The sequence below is a fragment of the Acipenser ruthenus genome, chromosome 10 (assembly GCF_902713425.1).
Source record: "Acipenser ruthenus chromosome 10, fAciRut3.2 maternal haplotype, whole genome shotgun sequence".
NCBI classification, from domain to species: domain Eukaryota; kingdom Metazoa; phylum Chordata; class Actinopteri; order Acipenseriformes; family Acipenseridae; genus Acipenser; species Acipenser ruthenus.
Window position 1 is genome coordinate 8,785,857 of NC_081198.1, and position 20,795 is coordinate 8,806,651.

The 20,795-nt window shown below is 35.5% G+C and overlaps 1 protein-coding gene across 4 annotated transcripts in view; it reads right to left on the bottom strand.

The window, feature by feature from the left end:
• The window catches only part of LOC117409440 (astrotactin-1-like), a 156,562-nt gene that overhangs the window by 85,720 nt on the left and 50,047 nt on the right, over positions 1–20,795 (bottom strand). For all 4 annotated transcript variants that reach the window (XM_034015524.3, XM_034015503.3, XM_034015492.3 and 1 more), the window contains exons 8-11: positions 13,564–13,648; positions 8,729–8,803; positions 6,842–6,979; positions 1,589–1,739 (exon numbers count right to left, since the gene is read on the bottom strand). In XM_034015524.3, coding sequence (XP_033871415.1) covers positions 1,589–1,739; positions 6,842–6,979; positions 8,729–8,803; positions 13,564–13,648 — 449 coding nt within the window. The remainder of the gene's footprint in view (positions 1–1,588; positions 1,740–6,841; positions 6,980–8,728; positions 8,804–13,563; positions 13,649–20,795) is intronic.

Here is a 20,795-nt window from a genome sequence, read left to right on the forward strand (position 1 = left end):
ATGCAAATTACCTTTATCCTAATCAATCGGATCCTCACATAATTCAACTGCGAAAATATTTTTTATACTAACACCTTCCTCTCACAATTCCATGGGATTTAGATCTGGATATTACAGGACAAATGTCCATGTTTTCAGATTTATTTATCCTGATGTTCATCTTCTTAGTGCAGCCCCAGGTATTAAAAGAGGGAATGATAAAGAACCAGCTACATTTCCCATTAGTGTGCAGATCAATTTACATAAAGCACTTGTTTGCAGATTAATTCAGAATGTGAATGCACGTCTTGGCAGGCTTTCTTACATCTTCTAATCCACTGTATTACAATCACATGCAAGATGCATTATTATTTTTGAACATATCTACAGAATGTAAAATAGATTTTACATACACTACAATTGACTACACTGGGACAAAAAATGTAAATGTGCACAATCCAGCAAGGGTGAGCAAGGGTATTTATTCTAAACATTTGCCTACATTTTACCAAATGTCACTCAAAATGTAATTTCATTGCTTCATACTCATACTTTAAATAGAGGCTGAACTTTAAACACATTACCAGATGGTAAATATACAAATAAATAAATCTGACCTTCGTAAAATTATCATAACAGTAGCTACTGAATATTGCATAGGTAGTCCAGTTCTCTAGCCTTGCGAATCTTTCTCCACTCGAGGCGTGGGTTTGAATAAGGCTCAGCTGATAGTTTGGTGGTCTCAATTTGTCCTACCGGTAAGTCCCTGTGGCAATGTGCCCCGCCCCTGTGTGCATTTGTGTGTTAAGTGTTGTATGTTGTGTGTGTTAATGTTGGTGTATAGAGATTGGTACACGGGATATAAACGGGTCTGTGTTTCACGTGTATTTAAAAATGTATTTAAAATTTGTATTTAGGCACGAGGAGGGCACAAATCACTTCACGTGCTGGTTAAATGTAATATGTGAGCACGGGGTTGCATGTAATGAATTCACGTGCTGGGATTCAAGTGAATAATTAATTAGTAATTGAATCCCAGCACAACAGTATATATAGACACATTTTCATTCAATTGGGGGTTGGGTGTTCGAGAGTGGAGAACGGGACAGAGAGAGAAGGAGAAAGAAAAGCGAAATAATAATGTTTAAGTGTTGTAATAATAATAGTAAATGTAATAATAGTAAGTGTTTATAGACTCACCGTGTTTGCTTGTGTGTCTGTCCGTGCACCGTTTGTAGTGTTAGTCCGTTTTTGTTCGTCTATTTATTTTGGCCTCAAGTGCCTGTGTCCTGTTTTGTGTTTAAAACCTTTTATTTTCTGTTCTATTTATTTATTAAATGCTGAGCGAAACCATTCGCTCAGCTCCACCAAACCACACCTCTCTGTCGTTTTATTTCCTGCTTCTGGTCTGACGCCACCCACTCCGGCCGTCTTTGTGACAGTCCCCTACTCAATTCAGCACTTGTCAGTCTCTGCTCAAGAGTGGCAGAAGACTGTGGTAAAGGAGTGAGCTGTGAGGGAGAACTGCTTAATGGTGCCTGCTGGACCTCATGAGAACTAAATTGCAAGCACCAAAAAGGAGAAGCTAAAGAAGATGTTTCTCACTCACCACACAGCCGCTAGAGTCCAGTTTGCGGTCAGAGATGCAGCGGAAGTTCCGGCTGCATCCGCCATTGTCTTTAGAACAGTCACGCACCGGCCCGAATGAGTCGAGCAGGACCTCCAGACTGTCAAAGGCTGAGGAGATCATCAGCTCCTCCCTAAGGAAGAAGAGAAAGAACTTCAGTGATGCATTTCTAGGGTGTTCACGAAGATCTTTTGAGGAAAGCAAATGTAGTAGTTTTAAATGTACCATCTCCTGCTATTAAACCAACACAAACCAACTAAGCATAAAACTTATTTTCATTATCTATTAAATAATATGAACAAAATTAAATATATACCGTATGAAATATAACATTTAACTATTCTGCTGTTTAGATTCACTTTGAGTATCAGTTTCTGTTTCAGCCATCCCATGCTGATGACTTTTTAAAACTAAGAGGTTTAAAGTACTCCTGTGACCTTAACAGAACTTCAGTCTTCTCTTCAACACTATGGTGTACCAGCTGTACTTGGAGAAGACATGTTTGAGAGACCTTTTGAGGCCATAGGGGTGTTTTAAACATCTGAGTTTTAAAAATTCACCAGGATGTGATCACTAAAACAGAAAGTAATATGCAAAGTGATCCTAAACAACAAGAATACTGTAGTTAAGATAACTGTAATATTTCAAACCAAGAGCAGACTTTTTCCATTCAATTATCAACCTGTACACTCTATACCAAGAATGTATCTCTAAGTGTTTCCAGTCCATCTATTATCAATATTAATCATGTCTTAAATAACAATGGAACATTTATTTTCATTTGCAAATAGCATCATTTTCATTTTCTTTGCATTCAGTGTGAGATCATCTGTAACAAACAAATTTGGGGATTTCATTAAACTCTGTAAAACTGACTTATCTCCCTAACCAATTTGCTTTTAAAAAGTGGCTAATCCAGTAGACCAGCAAAATTACAGATGAATGCCTACACAGGAGGCAAATCTCTAATGGTTTTTGAAAGTGGCTTACTTTATTAGGAACTTCACTTTACTAGATGTTCATCTTCAGGAACTACTTTTTACCCTGCTAACATCCTCTGTCATGTCAAGACAAAAACACTTCTGACAGTTTCTCACAATCATTTTCCTGCATAAAAATATGCAAATTACATGAAAATGTAAAAAGTTGCACAGAAGCACTTATTTAAATATAAATGAATTAATTCTAGGGATTCACATTTAAAACTTGAAATGCACTCCGATGTAATCTGAACAGATGTCAACTCTTAAAACAGGCAGTACATTTACAAATGAATAAAGCAAGTAATTTACTTATCATTTACATGCATGAATTACAATACATTTTGATTCTGTAAACTGTATGTACCCATAATGTATTTTTTAAAAGGGCAAATGGTACATAATGTATATACTGTAGTGGGAGTATTAGATTGACCAGTGTTGTGTCGTGAATTATTTAAATACAATTCCTTACTGAAAAATAGGAAAACAGCAAACTTTTAGTTACCCTATCTGAAAATACTTAGGGCATTTTAATATATTTTACATTAATTTTACACTGTACATTAAGTGAGGCTAACATCTATATTTCACATACATTTCACATGTTTTTGAAAACTATGTTTTCTAAATGTTCGACACTTGGCTAATGTTTAAATGATTAAATTCCCCATGGCGTGTGTGTTAATACACACTCTTCAGCATTTCTAGAGATTCAGACTTCACTCATATAATCCCTGAACAGTAATAAATGCATTTACATTATTTAGCTGTGCTACTTCTTAGGTACGTCCATTACACAGTAACTGCTCCAAATATAATACTTTTGGAAAAAGCACGGACAGGTTCCATGGCCAGCTATGTATCATAACCAATGTTGTATATGGAAACAGCTGGATACAGCTGTTTCGGCTCCAGTATTCCACGTCACTCATTGAACAATGCAAAGCAATGGATTTGTCATGGTAACTGGTAGATTTCTCAAACCACTGAGCTGTTAAAATGGTACTGGTGATATGGAAAGGCACATTTATCTGGATTATTAGGGAATAATAACTACAGGAAACACAATAAGCAAGCTTTGCCCAGTAATATACTGCATATTCAAATAACTATTTAGTTGCTACATTTATTATAAAGTAAAACTTAAAATGTGTTAACACTTCTATTTCCAGCAATTATTACAAATCACCTTAAATTAAAAGTAGCTAATGTGTACAGTTGGCACTAATTCTTTTGGTTTAAGAAAATCTTTTCACATGCACTGTGTTGACAGAATCGCTAAGCTAATGGTTTGCTGTCCTCATGCCCACCCCAAGCGCTCAAAAAGTCTTATAACATATTGTCAAATGTATATAATCCATCCACCCCTTTATTTTTCTGTATGCAGAGTAAATCCATGAATGAAAACCGTCGAGTAAAATGACGCAATTTGTGGCCATGATTATATTTGCATTAGGATGCACAAGATTACACTTAGAGGAGGTTTTCCTGTCACATATACTGTGTAAATGTAAGCTGTTTCTCAAGGTGATTCTAATTACTGAAAAAAAGAAAATGAATGAAAACTAAAATCCAGTTTCAAAAATGCAGTCTCCCCTCAATGCAACACTTATGGTTGGATTAATTTCCAACCGCATCATATTTCCCTAGTGAGCTACAGTGTGGATACCAGCAGACAAGACTAATGAATATGCACTGGCACGTGCCTGGAGTTATTTGCTTTGCATGCAATATATATTACTAGTACTGAGAACAAAATTCTATCTATACAGGAATGGTATGGTACTTAAAATACATGTCTTCCCTGTATTTACTTATTACATTCCTTGAGTAGAAGGTCACACGTCCATATTCTACTCATGGGTCAGCTTTCTGTTTGTTATACACTCCACATAAGCTCTCCACATAAATTATTTTTCAGTTTATCAGACAGAAAATAATTACTGTATGTCAAGTCTGATGGATATGGGGGGCGGTAAACCACTTCAAACCCAACTTGTTCATTCCTTAAGATGACACCCTAAAAATGGTTGCCAGTCTGTAGCAAATTAAGCTGTTAGTTAAAACTTGTGTTGCATAAATTGCAATAATGTGCCTTTTTAGTGGGGTTATACTACAGTCAAACTGCACTCATAAATAGTTTATCAATTTAATGGCCAACTGCAGCACCATGGAATTGAATAATATAAGCAACATGGTCATTTCAAGAAATTGAAATCACAAATCTTACAATGTTCGCCCAGCTTTTCACTGCTTTGCACAATCGTCCTCAGGGCAAAACCCACTCTAAAGCAATTGAAGCTGATAGAGGTTTATTATTATTTAGGATTTTGTTTATTACTGTGCAATGCGGTAATAAAGTAGCATTACTGTACCAAGATGTTTTACTTTACTACTGTGGATAAATCAATATGAATTAGCAAAGCTGCCAATGGGGGCAACCAGCACAAAGCAAGCCACTGCAATATTTTACAACACAAAGCAGGGTGCGCAAGTACAGTTCTGCATACAGACGACATGTTGAACTGCATATGGCTATAGAAGTTCATCTGTGCTTAAATTACTATATATAAATACAATATCTTCCATTTTACCATGGGCTTCCTTGACTAAAATAATATTTTATTTTAGATGCAATGAAATTTAAAAAGATGTACAGTAGTACCAGTAGGGTTAAATGTTTAAGGATCCCCACAGAAATATCTTTGTTAGTAATTATTTTGCTTGATTCCTTCGCCTGGAAGTCAGTACAGCAGAGTTCAGCTACAGTCTGGGACCCTCAGAATTCCACAGGTTACGCTCTGGAAAATTGGTTTGCGTTGGTTAAACATTTAGCAGAGAGAAAACATCTAATCAGTGTGTTATCTAAAGCCTACAGCGTGTGTGTACAAGCAGGACGCAAGATATGGCAGATTAACCTGTCAATTCTTACTAAATGCATATTTAACTATTAATCCAGATAATAGCATGCAGTTACAGTATACTAGATACTGGTGGCTTGTTTGTTCTGGATGACTGTGGTAAGTGGGCAGTCAGATCTTTTTTAGCTAATCCTTCAAGTTCCAGATGACACCTGACACCTTGGAAAGCAGTTTCACTTACAGTATGCCAACTTTCAATCTGCACTGGGATCAAGCTCATTTACTATACCATCCTTCATGATTCCTGAGCGATCTGAGCAAACCAATCCCAGTTTAGTTTAGAAATGTAACTTTGATCAGAAATGTGCAGGACATGTGTAGTTTCCATGGGTTAAAAAAAGCAAATACCTCAACAAAACAAATATTTGAGGTGTAAACCTTATTATACTTATTAAACCATACATCGTATTAGTGTTTGGCAATGGACTTGGCCAAGTTGAATTATTAATTTCTTAGCATTTCTTAATGTTCTTACTGTTTCAAGTGGAAAGCCAATATAAACCTGGCGTGACTGTTTACAGTGTTTCTGTTCTCATGGTCAAGTTTCTCACCTGACTTTGAACAACAAGCCAAGTCATAAAATATTAAAACTGCCTCAAGATTTAAATGGCCAACCGCCGCTAGATATTTTTCAACTTCCCAAACATTTTAACTGACCCTGACTGAGTGCCGCTGCTGGTTCCTAGGGCAACCACCCCAGCTTCTGTTGAGATTGGTTGGCCTTTTGTTGCACATAACCTTTACTTTACACCAAATGAAGATTTCCCAGGTAAAAAACATGGCTGTGGGGCTGAAGATATATGGATAATAAACAATAACATTTGATATGCTACTTGTAATTTTCAGATTGACCGGGCTAGCCAAAGCCTTAGATCAATGATTTGCACATTGCTTGTAAGTATGCAGCCACAATTAAAAATAATTAAGATAATTAAAATAGTGCATAATACATTTATATGTGTTGCATAGTCACATCTAAGTTGAAAAAGTCCGTTGAAAATCAGCTAAATTGAAGTTATATTTTTTCAGCCAGTCACTTCTTTATTATTATTATTTATTTCTTAGCAGACGCCCTTATCCAGGGCGACTTACAATTGTTACAAGATATCACATTATTTTTACATACAATTACCCATTTATACAGTTGGGTTTTTACTGGAGCAATCTAGGTAAAGTACCTTGCTCAAGGGTACAGCAGCAGTGTCCTCCACTGGGGATTGAACCCACAACCCTTCGGTCAAGAGTCCAGAGCCCTAACCACTACTCCACACTGCTCCACACTGCCACTTCTTCAAGTCATAAACCTAAATTCAAATGACTCCGAGGTCTACCTGACTTCCACAGCATCCTCCATTACGGTCATGTCTGTTTTGCATTTGGCAGAGGGGTTGATGGCCAATTCGGCAGGTGGGATGACAAAACTCTTGCTGAGGGGCAGCCACATCCCTTCTCCGAGAGTGTAGGTGAACCTAGTGAACAAGAATGCAAAACGTAAGCAGGTTGCTGGAAATTAGGTTCACAGTTTGGGTAACTGTAAATTGTCAATCCTGTGAAATTTAAAGCTTCAAATCTAAAATAGGTAGAAATTTTATTTTATGAAGCTAATTCTAATGTCTTAGCATGGAGACATAAGTTACTGGACAAACTGTACAACATGCTTTAAACTGACCTTGACCCCTATTAAAAAAAATAATAATAAATACCCCAATTAAAAAATCTTTGACTCAGGAGTTATCTAAAGATTTTTTTTTTTTCCCCAAAGTCTGTATTGATGGCTGCTTTTATGAAAATACTTTAACCAAAACACACTTTTAAATAACTGAAAATGTGGTGTGAATGAGAGGTACAAAATGTGGCCCCTCTAGAGGAAATAAATACATTCATGGAAGTAAACTGGTGAATCATAATTGATAGAATACACTCGCTGGCAGGGACTTACTCAGCTTATACCCAGACATAAATGCATGTGGTAATAAAGCTCTCCAAACCAGAACAGTCTGCAGGGGGATAAACAGGATGGTAATTTAAAAAAAAAAAAAAAAGTCTACACACTAAAGATGCATGAGGCTTTAGAGAATGAATATCACATTTAAATTGCTGTTGCAAGGTTCTGGATATTTTTGTGTCAGTATTCACTGCTTTGTATACCTAAGCATTCTGATTTCCATCTCATGAAATGCTAACTTTGCAGTTAAATGGAGCATCATACCCTAAAAAAAGAGGTGCTTATTAACATATGTTTAGAAAAATATAGCCTTTTAAAACACTTCATAAAATATTAACTTGTCAGTAAATGTATTACACCCCAATGCAATGACTGGCATGTTAATCCTTTATGAATATTGCACCAAGTGTGCTATGAATTTCCCCACCACCATTTAATTACTTCCCAATGATTCTTGCTACTCATGAAAGGAGGGAAGTCAATTAATTTCTCTTTTGATTATATCCATCCATATCTATAACTCAATGGTATGTATGTTTTGTATGTACTACTAAAAGAACAGTCTTTGATAAATATTTAGACGTAAGTCTATCTCTATTTCAATGTAGTTTCTCACAGAATTAGCACTATTTAAAATCTTTGAATATCTTTTTTTTTTAAATGTTCACTTAAAATGTTATATATTTCAATGACACATAAAAAAAATCACCTTTTATATTGTTAAGTCTACTCCACATTTTAAACCAACAAAAGGTAGTTTACCAAAAATCTATTATTTTAGTTCTCAAAGGAGCCATGTATTTGACAAAACCTCAATAGCGAGCAAAAGAAATGACAAGGTAAACAGATAATGGAAATTGGAAAAAACATTTGGTTTCACGCTTGAAGTCCTTTAGAAGCAATAGCTTATAGTGATTCCATTTAGAATTGGAATCAGCTTCCCCTCACAACTCTGCGAGCGCATTCTACTCCTGACCTGAACACCCCCAGACATTCAGTCCTGTGCTTCTCACAAGGAAATACTCTCATATTTGCCAAATTGTACACTAATCTCTACTGAGGACAGGGTTGAACTAACCAAACTCATTTCAGTTGTGATCGAAGATGGATTAAAACCCCAACAGCAGCATTAACACACAACCCAGCTGGTAATACTATTTAAGTGTAATTATTTATATTGTATTTGCACATGTAGTTGTGTAGAATATAGAAAAATGTAACATTGACCAATTACTGTCAAAGCACAGCTCGCAACAGGAGACAGAGGTCTTACCTAAATATTCTGTCAGAAGGTTGCTCCCCCATCACCAGGTCAAAGCCACGCTGGAATATGGTGTACGGCCAAGGACTGCAGAAAAAGCAGAGTATATATATATATATATATATATATATATATATATATATATATATATATATATATATATACCACCCTCATTTTAGTACATACTTTATGAATCCATTTCACAAAAAGGTGAAAACTACTTATGTATAGTAATATAAAAGTCATTTATGCATTTTCAAGTGATCATTTACTTTTCACCTATGCAAATTATACATAGAAAATACGCAAGTACATAAATGCACTTACAGGCTCACACACATAACTGTTGTCTATTAATGATGTATCATCACCCTTTATATAAAAATCAAGAAGCTTGACTGCATTAGGAAGAGGCATTCTGAGAGACTGTGATTAATAAGCTAAATAAGTGGTAGTCATTCATTATTCTGTCTCTTACACAGCACTGACAGGGGTTGAAAATGGTTTAAGCAAAACTGTTTATAGAAGAGCAGCTGTGATTAATGTTTGATGACTCAAGGTAGGGGGTTCAAGTTTAAATTGGAAATTGGATGAATCAAGTTGGATTGGGAGACAAATCCAGTTGGCTTGAGAGAAAAAAAATATACTGGTTCCAGGGATTTCAATGTAATTAAAAAAGCAATTACGGTAACTGAAATGTAATTCATAGTCATAACACCTAAGTTTGTGAGCAAGTAGTGTTGGTTTGTGAGAAAATTAAAATACTGAATGCTAAAACACACTTAAGGGGGGATTCAAGACTTGCCTTGACCTATGTCACTTACCTAAATATGGTTGAGAACAGCAGCAGGTAATTATGACTCATAATGCAATTACCATGCACCCACAAACACAGGACTAATACAGAAGAACCCTTGCGAATATTTACTGGAATTAAAAATAAATAAATAATAAAAATAAGACCTCATATCTGTATATTGTATTGTTTTAGTTTGACAGAGTTGGGGTTAAAACCCCAATACATGAAGAAATCTAGGTGCAGAATGAAGTCGAGGTAAATTGGTTATTGCCAGTTTAACTTGAACTTTTCTGTTGTTTAATTACTTCTTAGGTGACATAAGAAAGGGCTTAAATTGCGTATTGTTTGTGTGACAGGATGTCTTTACTTCAGGCGGGAATCACAAATATATGCAATTAAGCCCTTTGGGGCATTTGTTTCTAAATTAGCAAATAATTAAACAAAATAAAAATAGCAAACGCCACTTAATAAGCTTTAAAAAACAAATGACCTCTCTTGAGCAGAGCCAAACAGATTGCTCTGCTGCCTAATCCAGGTGCTTTTATCAATTAATCAATCAATGAATCAATTTAACCTGACCACATTCTATACCTGGATTTCCGGAAGGAAAATATTAACATCCTTCATTGTGCCCTGTAACCATATCCTCCTGTAGAAACACTAAGTGTAGCAGCCTCTAAAAAGTATCATGTTCCCCTGCATTTGTTAAATCCTTAAAACTTAATATCCATTGTGAATCCCCACTACGTGCAAAATCCAATTAAAATCTATTTACGGTTTCTCACATAAGTGCAAAGTGAACAAGCTCCCAAGATCAGAGCGATTTTATTCCTTCACACTGTCCTGCTGATCATTTTGCTTCTGGCCCTAATTACCAGGTCTCTCGCATGGTACCACTATCTTTATATTCCTCTAAATTGAAACATTGAGACAATCATCATGGTTGAATGCTAATGAAAATGCAGAGGTGAAAGTAACTTTAATTTCTTACCGGTACTGTATAACTGGTCAGCCCCCCCACCAAACGTTTTTGTAGCTACATAGCAATTTTGTATCAATTAAAGTTATGTTTCATTTTGAATTATTAATTTTGAACTTTAATACAAACAGTTACAACAGCACTTAATAGGAAAAAAAACATATATATATATATATATATATATATATATATATATATATATATATATTACTTTTTTTGTGAGTTTTGTCCAGTTGTTCTGCTTGGATTTTGGTGTCTGACCAAATTTATATCAGAGCTTTAGTTTCTCGCACTGTTCATGTAATTAGGGTTACCAGATTTGCAGAGTGAAAAACTGGGACGTTCTGTTTTCTCTTCAAGTCACTGATGCCGTACCAACTCCAAAGCCGTATTCAACATAATAGTTAAACAATTAAACATTTCGTGTGTATTTATTGCAGATGATAACAACTCATTGTTTTCTTTATATTGTCATCTCAAAACATGTTAAATGTGCAAAAAGCCAGATTTAAAAAAGAGATCAGCTATTCATATTACCATGTAAAAGATGATAAACACATAATCACCATGATTAAACAAAGAATCCAGAAGATTGTTTGTTTTGTTTTTGAATGGCGCTAACACAGCCCAATACATCACTCTGCTATTATCTTGCTGAGCACACCGATGATGTTTTGTACTTTAAAAAAATAAATAAAAACCGGGACGATTTAACAATTGTACTGTTCCTGTGTGAACCTAGCCCGTGGTGGAACTGTACAGTATAATTGAGACAGCAGCCTTGACAAAATCATCAGTTTCAAAAAGTACACTAAATAGATGTAGACCCGTCATTTGCATTTCTTAACTCTCAAGCAAATGATTTAACTTGTCCTGGATCTCTTTTCCCAACCCATTTAACAATTTCAACTGGCTCAATGGGCATATTTAAATCTGAGCTGCAGGGCTGGGTAAAATGAGTTCCTTTCACAGTTTTCAATATTATTAAGACCACTCAAGTATGTCGTATGATATGTGTTTTTATTAATGTATTTAAATGAACTATAGGCTACCAGATGTGAACTTGCCATTACCCAAAAGGGTCTACCTTTATTTAAGGTATGTATATACAGTAATGATATCATGTACAGGTTCATGTCAGGGAGAGCAATTTCAATTGCATAGCATGGGTTGTTACATAAACACACTGCAAAATACAGTTTAATGGCTTGGGGTATTTTTAATATCACAATCATAGTCCGAAAAACATCATAGAATTTGTCAATACGTTTGTTTTAAAAACATACCCAAACCTTTCAGAAATCCTGCATCTTAACATGAACCTTCCCAAATTGAAAAGTGCTGTCTATTACATTGGGTGGCACCATGAAGATGTATTTAGGTTCTTGTTTACAAGGTTCACTGGTGATAGATCACAGGATATTTAGGAGAAACCGTTTATGTCTTCTTCACTGATGTATGACTTCAGTTTAGCTGTCTATTGAATGCAATTACAAACCATTTGAAACTTCATCTGGATGACCCAAAAAACGGGGGCCTCCCTGTATTACAAATGAGACCCATGGATGCTCTTCCTTTGCAGAAAGCCCAACTCACAACAATAACCTCTTTCAAATCAAGTTGGTCTCTTCTTGCCATATTCACAAACACACATGATTTATTTAAATAATCTTTTTTTTTGTTTATTTTAAAAATCTGTTTTTAAATCATGACATTTTTCTTTAACAAGACTTGAAATGAAAGTTGCAAGAATGTCAAACTGTACTTTTTGTTTTCATAAAAAAAAGATAAAGATCATTGTAATAACTCAGTCAAAGCTTTATAAATGGTGAGTTCAAAAGTACATGTTATTATTATTATTATTATTATTATTATTATTATTATTATTATTATTAGCTTGGTTCTCAGCAATGGCCTTGTAGGTATTTGGCATTTACTGTTACCTAACAGCCCCACAATATAGTATATGGGATTATTTACAGTATAAAGTCTATCAGCTTTTAAAAGGACACTGTGAACTGACCAAGACAAACTGGCAGTCTAACTGGTCATTCTAAAGCCCCCATATTATTTTGAAGTGCTTTTGTCCGTAGTGGTTTTCTTTGATGTATTACCATAGCCATAGGGATGCAGATGCATGGTTAACAATGAAGAGGATACATGACATATCGCAGTCTACTGGGTTTGGGAATGAAATGAAAATAATAATTTTAAGCAAAATGTCAGTTTTAAATGTTGTGGTCTGGCAGCAAATGACATTAAAATGAACAGTGCAAACTGATTATACAACATGAGAAAGACTGAGGGGTGCCATGACTTTACGTATTATTGACATCTTTAAACATGACTACTATTAATATTTTAATTTAGCACTCTTGAAGTGTTGATAGAAGCCCATCAATTTTAAAGCATTTAAATACAGCAAGTCATCCCTTATTAATTAGTCAGTTACTAGTAGATTGTTTTGCTCATTATACAGTATGTAAATAAAATACGTTCCAACACCCTAATATAAATCAACGCACAAGAAGAAACGCCTTCCTATTTGAGACTTAGCACTTCTTCCAAACATTTTAGCCTCAATTCTCTTTGAGTGACATCTGGTTTTGTCATGTAGCAACACATAATGACAGGTTTTGAAAATCTACAAATTGAATGTACTCAGCTTGTCAAAGCAGAGTATAAAAATGGCTTATAATGTTTGCTGTTGTGGAAGTGTAACGTTATGTCAGTTTTTCAAGTTTTCACACTGGGGAGGGTGAGAAAAGAAGAGAAAGAGGATAGTCGTTGAAGTGATTCCATTTTTAAGAGTTATAGGGAAACAAAAATGCCTTTTATAAAAATTCATATTACCATAGCCTCAAGTCATCATTCCAACCATACAATAGCAAGTTTCTATAAAGTCCTTTTATTAAAACATATGGTCATTTTTTATTAATCTGGTAAATTTGCAATAATTTGTTAAAGTAATTTGGTAAAAGCGGTCCTTAATCCCTAGTGATTCATAATGTGACTTATTCCTATGTTCATTGCAGCACACTGAATTATTTTAACCATATTGAAGCTTACCCCTGATTTGGTCCCCATTCGTTCCGAATGCAGAGATGCTTGTGGACAGGATCTCTCATGTAGCCATCAAAGCATTGACACTCCCCTGAGAAGACAAAAATAACATAACATGCATCTTTATAAAACATTGGCACTAACTTTAATGTGTTACGCACCCCTGTTAGGCAGCTACATTATGACCTGGAAGAAGTGTCTTATTTGACCTCTAAATAGTGCTGTCTTGTCTCCAAAAGACATCTTTAAAGGTGTCACTTGATGGCATAATTTGATGTCTTATGGATTTATTGGCAATGGAATCATTTTTCAGGTACAAAAAGATTTATCAAAGGTCATACAATGTTTGAAACACATCTAGAACACAAAAATAAACACACAGAAAGCAATAACAGTGATCAACATTGTTAAACTCGGGTTCTGCCTGCAATCTAAAACTGTACATTTTAGGCCATTTAAATAAAACTATTTAGCTTACCTTCATGTATTTAAAAACATCTTCCCAGTAGTGTACATAATAGCATGTAAACAGAGGAAAATACAACCTTGTGGACAGGCATTACAGATTGATATGTGAATGGAATGCAAATGAAACAGGAACCTCATTGTGCATTCATAAATCCTGGTATAACATCTCCTTTAGTTGTCTAACATTATTCTTTTATTTTTTTAAATGATTAAATGGCACAAAAAAAGAAGAGGAGACAGTGAAAATTTACAAAAAAAACACAATCTAATATTTGTTAAAGAAGCTGATGGACTCTGTAAAATAACCTGCTTCATATCACTTTGCTGTTCCATTATCTTATCAGTAAATAACCTGCTTCATATCACTTTGCTGTTCCATTATCTTATCAGTAAATAACCTGCTTCATGTCACTTTGCTGTTCCATTATCTTATCAGTAAATAACCTGCTTCATGCAGTTTACTTTCCATTATCTTATCAGTAAATAACCTGCTTCATATCAGCTTACTTTCTTGCTATTTTAAAGAAGGGTGTTCAAAAGTTTCAAAAAGTTTTTAACACAAAAGCAGAATTGGTCCAGAATTGCTTTAAGTGCATTGCAAGATACAGTGACCCTCAAGTTGCAGAAGTGGACCGTGATAACTACCTTCACTGAAGTGCTGGAAAACACACGCAGGTTTAGCACTGTGCCATTCCTCTGAAGCCTCTTTCAGGGCGTCGGATGCAAGGAATTATACATTTAAGATGATTCTTCAGGGTATAAAATAGGAAAGAGTACCCTGGTACTGGGGTCTAATGAACATGGGGTATCCGTATTTGTCCATCAGGTGACTCTAAGGGGTTGGTTTGGTCAACTTAATCACAATATGCCATAGTTGGGTTTAATGGATCATTTTGCAGCACTGGAGATTCACTCTTGATTGCAACACCTATCAGTGGTTATCCCTGGGTTAATCCTAAAAATATTCGAGGGAGATTTCCTAATGCTGCAAAATGCTAAAAGGTTGGCTTATACAGGGGGGTTTAAGTTAATCAAACCCCATAGCAAATAATAAATGAAAACACTCAATCATTAAATACATATATCTTTTTAAATGATTAAAATACACTTAGAGTTAATCTACTGTATAACCACTTAAGGGTGGAGGCATTTTTGACACAACAGTCAGATATCATTTTATTTTTTGGCCAGAACTCAGATCATAGGCTGAACAAAGCTGGTTAATAGTGAGTGAACACCCATGTTGCACGTTGTGCTGTGAAAGTGGTCTCCGTCAGGTGGAACAACAACGGAAACTTTTGATTCTGAAAATCTGAATGTGTCAATGTAATGACAACATAAAATATAATGAGTTGCAAAACATCTACCAATCTTTTAAGCTTGACATTCCGGGACCTTTCCCGCAAACAGTAATGCAGTAATAATGACACACTTCCTTGTCTCACTGCCTCCCCAGATTTACAAAGAGTAAAAGCAATGGGTCTGCTATTACAGTGCGAGAACAGGCCGGCCTTCAAATGCTTTATTTAAAATATCTAATGCTAGAAACAGATTTAACACAAACAAATTGCTGGACGATGTTTTGGTGCCTGCGGTAGCCCGAGTAATTACCAAGAACATTTTCGGTATATTGTAGCTAATGGTTTGGAAAACAAATGAATATAAAAACGCAATCAGCAAAACAACATCTGTGAGAAATAACCCTGGACAAAATGTGGAATTCGATTAAGCACACGTGCTGCAAATTCTACATATTATGAAGAAAAAAGGCCTGCCATTTGCTTTTTTTTTAATGAGGCTGTTTAATAAAAATGATGAGGTTTACATGCATCACTTATTAAAGCACTATCTACTAAGGCATTTTTAAACAATAATTGTGGTGTATATACATAGTGAGAGTACAAAGTGTATAGTTTTTACAATGGTCTTGTTTATTCATATGTGTGTATGCATGTATTACCCGTAATTGAAGGGAAATGAAGCACACACTTAATGGTTTACAGAAACTAGACCGATTTAAAGAGGACAGTTTCACATCAAAGAACCTTTTGAGCAGCATAACAAGAAGTACTATAAACTGAAGCATGTGCAAAAGCAAAAATTCGGGTATTAGACGGGTAAAATTGCTGGTTACACTAATTAATTATTTAATTGCATTGTTTTATATTTGGGTAATTTAAAGGGTAGCTATTTTGTAAATACATGGACATGGCCTTGTCAGCAACATCTTTTTACCTGATGAATTTACATGGTAACCCCGTCACATGCTATTTCCAGTAATTACACAGTCGTTACCATTTTATGTCATAAACCACTGTTAAGTTACCCATTTATTACCATATTGTGCTACCATTTTTTTTATTCCTCACAGAAAAGGTTCCTTTGTCATTGGGCTGGCTTCAAAATATTAAAAGAAATGGTCCTGGATATTTCTGGAATTACTAAAATGTTCATACATCAAATAAAATGAATAAAAACTGTGGCACAATATGGATGGCACTCTCTCCTTGTTTTCTCATCAGGCGTAAAAAACAATCCACTCATCTTACTTAAACCTGTGCTGTGAGGTACTTGGATGTTTTCATCAGTGGCTATACAGGAAATCAATCTGATCCTGTCTGATCTATGTGCGTTTGCTTCACTTATTTCTATGGATGTCTGGGCTTAATTTGTGGTATGTGTCAGTACAATGTAACATATTAGTTTGTGTATTTATCAAAGACAACTATGTTGCAATTGTTTAAGAAAAAGTGATCTGTTAGATTTGTATGTCTTGAAGGGGATCTATTGTGTTTAACAATAATTTGTGGGTTGTTTTCTGTGGGCTGTTCTGAGATTAATTAGTGAATACCCAAAGCTAGATTTTGGTATAACCTTTATGATACTTGTTTTACTTGTGATCTCCAAAAAACAAATAAAGTCATAGTTGGAGATGGACTTTGGGTAAAATACAAATAGGGTACAGGAATTCTTGTAACAGTGATATAAATGAAGGAAGAGTCAGTTGCCACAGTAACAAGAAACGGAGACTTGCATTACAGCAACTCATTATACAGCACAGCAGGAAGAAGTAGCTATAACTGGCATGAAGGATGTGTAAAGTTCAAATGATGACCTGGTAGGAAGAGTATAATTATTTATTAAAAAATAAATAAACGAATTGTCATTCATTCATATTTTTTTATTCTTTTTTATTTAGTAAATGATAAATGGGGTCAGTAAAGGTCATAAAGGGGCCTATTTTATTAGTTATTAATGACATTTGACAAATCCCCAAATGCTGAGGCCTTGGAGACAGACATGCGGTACATATATTATTCCATTGAATTAATGAAATAGAGAAAATGCAGGAATTTGGAGCAGGAGTAATGAGAGGCAGAGGAAAATATTCAGCTGATTAATAAATGGTGTGCCAGCCAAGGGAGAAAGGGGAATGAAATGAGATGAGACAAGGGTCTACAATTAACAGAAGGAAATCCAGTTACACCACTTGCCCTCGCAGGACTTTCAGACTCAGTACTTACAATTCTGAGACATTTTTATTTTTTCCAAACTACACTTTCATCTGTGACTTTTTTACTGTATCAGTATCTGGCCTCAGTAGCTAGCCCTGCCAACCCTATCTATATTACACTTCTTTTCAAATTGATCCACTACTTCATACACTTAATCATAAATTTAAAGTATTATAAGAAACTAAATCAAATAAACAAAAGGTTGGCTAATGCCTCTGGAACAAGAAGAAACACAAAGATATATGGCTTAAAACAGATTGCAAACAGAAAACTGGTAAAGGCATTTGATTGAAACATTTGGTTTACCTGACTTACTGTCCTAAAAGTTTTACCTGACTGCACATCATTGATAATAATCATGGCAAACAATGTGTAGCTACTCTATGTGTCTTCTAGTAAATAAGTATATGCTTCTAATCAGATTTAGTGCCTACTTCAGAACATACATTCCAGCTGTCCACAGCATCTCTAAAGTCCATTAGAGCATAAATTAATCTACACAACACTTTTGTAGAAAGGTCATTCTTTGCCCATTCCCCTAAGTGTTTTTATATTCTTGTAAGAATGTACATTAAATAAAACTGGAGGATCCGCCTTTAAAAGAAACTGAACAAAACTGATAATTCATAGACATCACATCCCGTTAGACGATATGTACAGAGACGCAGGAACGAATTTCTAACTGGGGGTGCTGAAAATTCAAAGCAACAAGACAATGTATTAACTACATTGCAAATCAGATGTTACATAAATAAAATTCAATGACATACTAAACATAGCCTAAAATACAAGTAAAATACATTCTATAGTCTTCGGTACTAAAATGCTTTCATTCTATTCGACACGTTTAATAGGTCATGACTTTCTTGCAGGCAGTGCAAATGCTCATTCATAAAACTAAAGTTAACGAGAAAAATTGCCGCACTGCCCCCTCGGAATGTTGGGGTGCGGCCGCACCCCCAGCACCCCCACTTCCCGCATCCCTGGATACGTATTTACATTTTTAGAAATATCAGCTCATTTCTTTCTATTAAAATGTATATTATTTCAGATCTAAAGTAGATTATTATTAAACACTGAAATCCTATTATTGTTAAGCAGCATTTTTAGGCCAGCAGGGGGCATCACGATTTTAAAAATTGTCTCTTTAAAATTTAAATAACACCAGCGCTAGTTATTTTGTAGTTTTCATCTCCAAACAAATAAAATCATTTTCCATGAGAGGTCTATCAGTGCAGTGCTTCAAAACTGCCAAAACAGATGGCACATCGTGTTGCATTGCAAAGATGCAAATGAACCGGTTATTTGCACCTTTTTATTTAACTTCAGCAATGCCTATACAATTAAGTGTGTCACAGCTGCTCAATTAAAGAGCTGCATCCCTAACCTGCACACTTATAAGCACAAGAACATTTGGAGGATGCACGTTCAACTAGCTCAATTTTCAGGCTTTGTTAAAAGCAAATAGCTGAAACTGACTGACAGTTACTGACTGAATGGTCAGTGTTTAAAGGTAGAGGAGGCAAACGTTGAGGAAGATGTTCTGATTTTTAGGTGAAGGTAGTAGAGTTATGTTATGATTTGGACAATTATGTAGGGGAAGCTCAAGGTACGTTATTTTTAACAGCCAAGGCGGGGAATATGTTCTATGGGTCTTGCATGCGATAGGTTAACACATGTTTCATTTAGTTCTAACATACAAGAGAATTTTGGGACAGTCATTAACATGTGCAAAATATGATGTTCTGTTGTAACAGATTTGGAAAAACCCAGCTTTATACTAAATAAACTCAATAAATTAAATAAATAAACAGTGCACTTGTAAGCAGCCACTGCACAATAACCTATGAAAGTTTCCCAAAATATGTTCACATATTAGAATACTACTAGGATAATTGACATGAAGTGGCTACCAATCTAAACAGAGCAATACACCAAAGAACATAAAGTTGTAAAGAAATGTGGTTCTCTAATTCTAGAGTGTATATGTATATGGTCATACGGTAAATTAAGTTTACATGTGGTTTTGAGGTCACGTGACCTGCGGGAGCAATGGCTGCGTAGTTGTTTCTCTCTTCACATCCCCTCATCTATTTTACAATTTATCTGAACACATCTCAGTGCACTTAACCATATATATGTATATATATATATATATATATATATATATATATATATATATATATATATATATATATATATATATATATAGTCATATACAATCTGATGAACCCCAGGATGTCAAGCGCCCACATTGCACTCCTCATCTACATCAAAGGGTGAAAAAAAACATGACTAGGTCAGACCTCTCTGCCATTGTAGAGGCCGGTATGCTACAGACCCGCCAATACTTCAAGCACGTATTTTCCCATATTGAAAACACGGGTCTCGAGACTCTAAAATGACCACCATGCAGAACGAGTTTTCAGATTTTACCCAGAAGTTTAAGAACCTCAAAGCGGATTTGACTGCTCTCCGTACTTCTGTAAATGCCAACAAGAGAGCTGTTACAGCTTGTGAAACCAGGACAGACTGACTGGAGTCTAAGATGGCAGACCTGGAGGACAGGAGTCGTCGGAACACTCTTCACCTGGTCAGCCTGAAGGAGGGGGAGGAGGGGTCTGACCCGATCGATTTTCTGTTTAAATCCCTACCACTGTGGTTCCCGACCCTCTTGGGCACGGCTATTAAAATTATGCGTGCACACTGCATTTATTCTGATCAGTCCAATGCAAGGGATAAGCCTTGCACGCTTATTTTTAATCCGTTAAGGTACTCTGATCGTCAGGCCATATTGCAGGCTGCAAGGAAAGATACCTCTCGCACTGTGCCTGGTACATCAGGTTCTTCCCAGATTTCAGCAATATTATGGGGGGGTTGGGGGAGGGAGGTTGGTAGTCTCCCAGGAGAGGTAGGGGAAGAAAGGAGAGGGTGAAAAAGGAAAATGGGGAATTCGTTTATTCATATTGTTGTTGTATTTTTGTAATGTTCTGTAATTTCTCAATAAAAACATTTGGTCACAAAAAAAAATGTTGTTTACATGTTGTTTTAACAAATTTGGCTTTATATATACATACAATTCATAACTGTACTTTGCCAAAGGCCCTTAACCTGCTGTCAACAAATCCTTTAGGCCTTCAAGCTTGCCTTTAATACTTACCCAGTTGAATGCCGCAGTGATTTTGACACAAATTATTGTAAAATGAAACATAAAGTAAATTGGCTTTCTGTTAAGTCGTGGAGGGAGGCAAACTG